This window comes from Canis aureus, chromosome 22 (assembly GCF_053574225.1).
Source record: "Canis aureus isolate CA01 chromosome 22, VMU_Caureus_v.1.0, whole genome shotgun sequence".
NCBI lineage: Eukaryota > Metazoa > Chordata > Mammalia > Carnivora > Canidae > Canis > Canis aureus.
Window position 1 is genome coordinate 40,883,332 of NC_135632.1, and position 7,666 is coordinate 40,890,997.

At 60.7% G+C, this 7,666-nt stretch overlaps 1 protein-coding gene across 1 annotated transcript; it reads right to left on the reverse strand.

The window, feature by feature from the left end:
* Positions 1 to 178: 178 nt before the first annotated feature.
* On the reverse strand, positions 179 to 7,066 carry KLHL40 (kelch like family member 40). The gene is made up of 6 exons (XM_077865591.1): positions 5,663 to 7,066; positions 4,385 to 4,545; positions 3,826 to 3,933; positions 3,481 to 3,666; positions 1,575 to 1,721; positions 179 to 732 (listed from the first exon to the last, which is right to left on the reverse strand). The coding sequence occupies exons 1-6, from the start codon at positions 6,827 to 6,829 to the stop codon at positions 621 to 623; spliced, it is 1,881 nt and encodes a 626-aa protein (XP_077721717.1). The 5' UTR covers positions 6,830 to 7,066; the 3' UTR covers positions 179 to 620.
* Positions 7,067 to 7,666: the final 600 nt, after the last annotated feature.

Below are 7,666 nucleotides of genomic sequence, written 5' to 3' on the forward strand. Positions count from 1 at the left end.
TCTGTCCATGATGAATGAAGAGGTGGAGGTTCTGGGTTACAGGGAGGGGGGTCAGGCTTCCAGGATGTGGAGGAGATACCCACATGGGGTGCGGAGCCCACCGACCTGGGCAACCCAGCAACTGACATTGACACCCGGAATCTCCAACCACCTGGCCACTGACTCTCGGAGTACCTGATTTCAGACCCTGAGCTACTTGCTCAGAAGGCACTTTATTCCTCTTAAGGAAGGTGACTCATCCAGGCTGCGGGGTGCGCTTGAGAGGGACACTCCCCATCTGACAGGCAAGGAGACAGAGTCCTGTGGGTAAATTCACCTCCACACAGGCTGGCTGGGACTGGCCTAGAACGCAGCTTGGGAACACATCCCTGTGGTTCTGGCTCATGGAACAAGGAGACCAGGGACATGGAGATACCAGAGAGCCCCAAAGCTCCTGGTCCCTGCTGGAAAGGCCAGGACTGGGCAGCGATTCCCCTCCCCTGCTGAAGCAGCGCCCTGGTGGCACAACAGGATCCAGGTGGGCTCTAGCCTCTCCCGGCCTCCTCTCTGGAGCCCCTAGAAGCCTGGGCTTGTGTGGCCACAGGATGGGAGGGCTGCTCGGTTCAGACCCCCTGCGCTGGTCACATCTTGGTCAGGCGCAGCACGTTGAGTCGCACAGGGAGGAAGGTGGCACCGGCTGCATAGGCAATCTCCCGCAGGACACCCTCCCACTTCTTCTCGTCCTCGTTATATCTGGGGGTGGGAGGGAGTGGGGACAGAGCCACAGAGCCCGGTCAGCCTAGTAGTGCAGAGTGTGCCACAGTGGGGAGGGGCAGCTGAGTCTACTAGGCCTACCTCTGGAGTGTCCCCACAGCCCCAGGCCCCTCTCCAGAAAGGTCAGGTCCTGGAGAACTCTCATGCCTTGGGAAAGGGGGCCCCTCAAAGGCCCACCTCCAAAGAACAGCCACCTCCCTTTCCAGGAAGGGTCACCTCTCAGGGAATGCCACACCTTCAGGAAGGCCTACAATCCCCACAGCCCCTTCTCTGGAGAGTTCTGTATGCAGCACTCCAGAAGACCCCCAAGACCCATCCGCCCCCAGGCCTGCAGCAGTGGGAATAACTGAAGGTGTGGCAGGAGCCCCAGACACTGACACCTTTTCCACACCCAGGAAGGGTCAGCGTGGAAAGCCATGGCTCTGAGAAGTTGGAGTCCAGCTTCTTCTCAATCCTGGCCCCAGCTCTCCACTCCAGCATGAGCACCCAAGGGCGGAGCAGGGAGGAAAGATCTGGCTGCCTCTTCAGGGGACCCTCTACTCCCTGGGGCCTGTTTCTGTGGGTCTGTGCCCTAGGCTTGGGGCAGCTCCTGACTGCAGCATACTTGACGCTCCACAGTGAGACATGGTGCCCTGTGAGCAAACCAGGACTGTGCCAGCCAAACCGGAAAGAACCGGGCTGAGCAAGGCATGTCTGCCATCCCTTCCCCACGGGACCCCCTGGAAGAGGGATCACCCCACCCCCAGATGAGCTTGCCAGGCACCACTGAGGGGTATCAGCCTTGCTAGGCTTTTCCCTCACCGCCCTGGGCTCTGGCTCACCTCCAGATGTCGTTTAGCTCTGTGGGGACCAACTCTCCAGACTCAGTCTCCAGCGTGGCAAAGCCACCAATGGCATAGAGGGTGCCCGCGAGGCTGACCAGGCTGAGTGAGCTGCGTTCTTGCGGGAAGGCCTCAAAGGATGCCCACCTGGTGGGGAGGAGGGGGTGTGAAGAGGTACATCACCCAGGGGCCTCAGCTCAGTAGCCCCAGTGCCCACAGCTTCAACTACACCCCTTAGAAACCCAAATCCCAGGCACCCATGCTCCCTGCACGACCTCCAGTGTCCTGCCCCTCCCAGCACGGCCCTCTGGTGTACCCTGTTCTCCTACCTCTCCCATCTCCCTTCCTGGTCCGCTGGTCATTGCATTCAGCCCGGTACAATCCACCATGGATCTCCCCACTGACTCTCCTTTGCTCCTGAACTAATTCTTCCTTGTTCGCTACCTCTGCTGCCCTGAGCTGTCCTCCCTGGTACCCCTGCCCCATCCTTCGTCCCCTCTTCACTGCCCAATTTCCATCCCTACCCTCCAAAACAGCTCTCCAGTCCACAGTCACCACGGAGCATAAAATCCAGGCACAGGACACACCTCTGCTGATGTGACATTCTCATCTCCCACCTGCCTAGCCTCTCATGTCCTCAGACTCCTTCCTGGATAATGCATCAGCCCCCACGATCCCTCAGGGCTCAGGCCTCAGCTTCTCCCTCTTTCTCCTGAGGGAGCCTGTCCCCTCCATTTACTGTTGGCCCCAGATCTCCCCAGTTCAGCATTCTCTCTGCCCTAATGGGCTCCTCTTGGACACTCCCAGGTCCTTCAAATCCACATGTCCTAACTGGACCCTCATATTTCCCATCTAACCCCAATGGTTCCTCAGAAGCATCCACTTCTCCCTCTTATCCCCAACATTCAATCAATCTCTAAATTCTGGGTTTTTTTTTTTTTTCTATCTCCTAAGCTTTTGCTACTCAAAGTGTGGCCCATGGACCAGCAGCACCAGCATCACCTAAGGGAAGGGTTGTTAGAAATACACACTCAGGCCCGTCCCCAGGCCTGAGAATGAGAAAATGCATTTTAACATGATCCTAAGAGGATTTGTGTACACATCACAGTGTGAGCAGCACTAGCCTGTGTCTTTCTCCGGTGCATCCCCTCTGCCCCATCTCTGCTGTGCCCCCATCTCCAGGCCACCACTACCTCCTGCTGCTTTACAGCTGCACCCCTGCCTCCTGGGAAACCTCTAATCTGTTCTCTACATCCGCTGTTGCCTAATAAAACACAGATGTGAGCCTAAAACCCGTCACAGGCATTTCACTGCCCTCAGGGTTAAGTCCCTCTGCCCTGCTTGCCACTTCTCCAGCCCCAAACCTCCCTTCGCCCACCATACCCTATCTGACCTGAGCTATGACCTTTCCTCCAAAGGGCCTGCCTCATTTTCTCCTAACTGCCTTGGCACCAACTTTCCTTTGCCTGGGGCATCCTTCTCCCGCCATCCTTTTTGCTGGCTAAGTCCAAATAGATTGCCAGCTCAGTTTTCTCCCAGGGCAAGAGCAACTTCTGTTTTGGTCACTACTGTATCCCTAGCACCAGGCCACTGCCCGGGGTATGAGTCTGAATGAGGAAGCTGGCACCTCCCACCCCACCCCTGGAGCTCTCTCCTGCAGACCAGGCTGGCCCCTAACCCTTGCCCCAAATTGTGGGGGAAGCCAGCCTCGTTGCTGCTTAGGAGAGAGAGGCTATTTCTGTGCTGATGTCCAAGCTCAGCAGCAGACCCCCAGGAGCAGTGACTATGGTCCTGCCAGGGCACTCATGGAGAGAGGCAACAGGTCCAAAGCAGTCACAGTGCGCCGGTCACAATGGGGCCCTCGCAGTCCCTGGCTCCCAGTGGGAGGGGCGGCCAGCAGCCGTACTTGTTGTCTGCGATGCTGTACACTTCAGCTGAGCTGGTCAGCCCCGTATCTGTGACCCCGGCCGCTACAAAAATGCGGCCATCATGGATGGTGGCCCCGAAGAGGGAGCGGGCAGTCTGCATGGGTGCCAGCTCCTTCCACTCGAACTTCTTAGGATCATAGACACACATCTTCTTCAGGCACTTCCTGGGGGGTGGGGGACAGGGAGTGAGAGGGAGCAAGCCCCAGCCCCGCGCCCCTCCGTCTGGTGCCGTCGCCCCGACCCAGTCCCTGGCGGCCCGGGACGCTGTGCTCCCGCTCGAGCCTGCACCCTGCGCCCGCGCTCGCTCCAGGCCCGAGCCTCACCTGTCACTGCCTTTGCCGCCAAGGACGTAGACCAGGTCCATGTGGGAGAGCACCGCGTGGCCGTACACCGCGTAAGGCAGCGGGTCCGATTCGCCCCATTTGAACGACCTGGAGGAGCACGCAGTGGGGCGAGCGCCGGGTTCAGGGTGCGCTGGGTCCCTGTCTCTGCTTTCACCCACCCACCCAACACGTATTTGGGGTGCACCGATGCATTACCGGCACCTGTCGGGTCCCCGCTCCCACCCCGCTGCCAACCGCCCCGCCCCCTTCCAAGCCCGCCTCCCGGCGCGGCCCTGGGCTCGGGCTCTGTCTGGCCCCCACCGCGCCGCGGTCCGCGCCCTGGTCGCCCCCCGCGGGCTTCGCCACGCCCAGCCCCGCCCCTAAGCCCCGCCCCGGCCCGGCCCGCCCTAAGCCCCGCCCCTCGACCACGCCCCAGCCCGGCCCCGCCCCTCGGCCCCGCCCCGGCCCTAAGCCCCGCCCCTCGACCACGGCCCGGTCCCGCCCAAGCCCCGCCCCCCGACCACGCCCCGCCCCAGCCCGCCCTCCGCTCCCCGCTCACAGCCGGTCGTAGCACATGACCGAGTCTAGGCTGCGCTCGCCGTCCTTGAGCTCTCGGCCGCCGACCACGTAGATGGAGTTGAGAGCCTCTCCCAGGCCAAAGAGGCAGCGCGGCGAGGGCAGCGGCGGCATCCCCAACCACTCGGAGTCCAGGTGGTCAAACTGCGGGCCGGGGGTCCACTCAGTCACCGGCCCCCATGCCCCGCCTTCCCCAGGTGAGCCCTGCCCGGCCTCCCCGGGTCACAGAGGAGGCCAGGTCTCCAGGCAGGGCCAGCGAAGCCTGGAGGGCATCCCTGGAGACAGTGCCCTGTCCTCCTAACAGGCTGAGAACTACCGAGGCCCTCTGGAGGTGGGCGCCCGGGCACCAGCATTACAGCACCACGATGGGGCACCCCACGCAGAGCCCTGTCCCTTCCCCCACGTACAAATCCGAAACTGAAGCCTTCCCGTCCTGTTTTCCATCCCATCCCACCAAACAGAAAACCTCCAAATACAGCTCTGCCACTCATCTCCTAAAATCTAGTGTAAGTCTGCGACCCTGTATACCTCCATAGTCTCACAACCATATTTGTGGTTCATCTTTCTGGAAAGTTTTCTGAAGGCTGAGCAATGTGCTGATGAACACTTTATAACCATCTGTAACCTTCAAACAACCTTATCAAGCAAGAAGAATAAATATCCCAGTTACAAAGGGAGGCCCAGAGAAAATAAACAATGCCCGTGATAGGCTTTGGCTGGTAACTGGTGGAGCTGCCCCTCCGCCTCCCTGCCCCCGGTTTAACCCTGGTACCAAGCTGTCCCTCGCCCTTCTCACACCTGGTCAGGCCTCACTGGGCACACCACTCACTGGGCTCATTTCTGTCTGTCTCTAGTTCCCCATTCCTCAGGCAGAAGCACCTAACTTCCCCTTCATGTGTCCTGGCTTCATGCAAAGGTCCTGTCCCAGGCCCCTACACTGACCTTGCTCCCCCTTCTCACTGTGCCTGACCCCAAACCCTGTGCAGAGATAGGGCCTCCAACATATCAGACCATCCTGGGGCTCACATTCCCCTGAAACTGAGACATCAGAGTTATGCAGCTAATTGTTCACTGCCTATAACTGTCTTCCACCTTCAGGCAAGTGGCTGTCAGTCAACCTCCCTGGTCTACATTTCATCCTAGAACCCAATGACACCCCTCAACAAGTAGACACAAGCCTCTGCTGGGCCCCAAAGCTGACCCCCCCCACCCCGTTCCCGGAACCCAGCACTGTCTGCCCCTCCTAGGGCTGGGCAGGCACCTGTAAGAAGTAAGCACTCATGGGGTCCTCTTTGTTGTCCTCGTTGTAGAAGAGGCCCCCAGCCACAAAGACCTGGTTCTCCTTGGTCACCAGGCTCACGTGGTTCTTAGGGATCTGAGTGGAGAGGGAGGCACAGTAGCACTCGTTGGCTGCTGGGTCATAGGCCACGGCTCCCTCCTCACTGATCATGAAGATGAGGTCCTGCAGGAACATGCCAAAGCGCAGGGTGTCGTTGAGGATGCCGGGAATGATACGTTCCGCCTCGTCCTCGTCCTCGTCCTCCTCTGCCTTGGCTTTGTCCGTGCCCTTGTCAGCGGCCTTGGCCCCGGCCGCCTCCTTCCCCTTGTCCTTCTTCTTCTTGCGCAGCACCGTGAGGCGGCCCTCGTGCGCGTCCTTCACCATCTGCACCTTGCGCAGCAGCTCGGGCTGGGCGCGCACCAGAGGGTGCTTCTCCACGCGGCTCTCCAGGAAGGCGCGCGGCAGCAGGCGGCAGCGCACGCTCTCGAACACGGTGGGCAGCGCGCGCTGGCGCTCCTCCTGCGCCTTGGCGTCGCCGCTGCCGGCCCAGCGCATCACCGCCTCGAACACGGCCTCCTCCTTCTCCACGTTGAGGCCGTCGCTGGAGATGATGGCGATGAGCTCGTCGGCCGAGAGCCCGAGGAAGTCGGCGTCGCGCGACACGAGCGAGAAGCGCGCGCAGATGAAGTCGCGGGCGGCCACGGCCAGGCGCGCGCAGTCGAGCAGGAGGCCGAGGCGGAAGACCGCCAGGCAGTTGGCCAGGCAGAGGCGCTTCTGCAGGAAGGACACGCAGATGGTGAAGATGGACGGGATCTGGAAGCGGTGCGCGGCGGCGAACAGGTCCTGCACGCTCGCCTCGTCCAGCGCGATCTCCGACGTGTACAGGTAGTGCAGGACCTGGGCCACCACGTCCGGGGACACCTCCTCCAGCCGCAGCTCGCCCGCGCGCTCGGGCTCGGCCAGGAAGCGCGCTCGGAAGTAGGGGCTGCAGGCGGCCAGCACCAGGCGGTGGCACGGGAACTCGCGCTCCCCGACCCGCACCACGCAGTCCAGGAACTTGCCGTGGTCCAGCATGTCCTTGAGCCCGTCCTGCAGGAGCGTCTGCTGGTACAGCCGCTGCTCCTCCGCCTGCTCCAAGCCCAGCGTCATGGTGGGTGGCTCGGGGGCCTGCTCTCGCTGGTCCCCTGCTTTCCTTCTGGGTCACGCAGTCTCCGCAGCTGTCTCCGCAGGGCTATATATAGAGGTGGACGAGGCCGTGTAAGGCGAGCTGCCCGGCTTCCTGCACATGACGCTGAGGGGTCAGACAGCTGGGCAGAGGCCCCCTCCCAGAGAGGCCTTGCCTCAGCCCAGGGGCTCATGGGGCAGGGGTGGGGTACCTGGGCCCCTGAGGCCCTCGCTGCCTCATTTCTAAATGGAGCGAGGCAAGGCTTTGATCACATTGCGTGGTCAGGCGGTGCCCCTGAGGGGAAGGGATGAGCAAGCTCTGCCCCTTAGTCCTCATAAGGAGAAGCACTGGTGTCACTCTTCCAGGGTCTCCCTCCCTTCCTGCCTTCTGGGACTTTCTGTCTTCCTCTCTGGAGTATATCTCACCCCAGACTCCCCTGGGTACACTGTGCCTGGGTTTCCTGTTGGATGAGCTTGGAAAGACATCCAGTCATTGGGGACCTTGTTGCCTCACATTTAAAAGTGGGAAGAGCTAGGACGCCTGAGTGGCTCAGCATCTGCCTTTGGCTCAGGGCATGACCCCAGGGTCCTGGGACTGAGTCCCAAATTGGGCTCCCCGCAGGGAGCCTACTTCTCCCTCTGCCTATGTCTCGGCCTCTCTGTGTGTCTCATGAATCATGGATAAAATCTTAAAAAAAAAACTAACTAAAATGGAAAGAGCTTTACCCCTTTCTACTCCAGGATCAAAGACCGTCCTTAGACCAAGACGGCAAGAGGATGCCTTGGGTAAAGAGGGTCACAGCTTTTCTGAAGGGCCTGCAC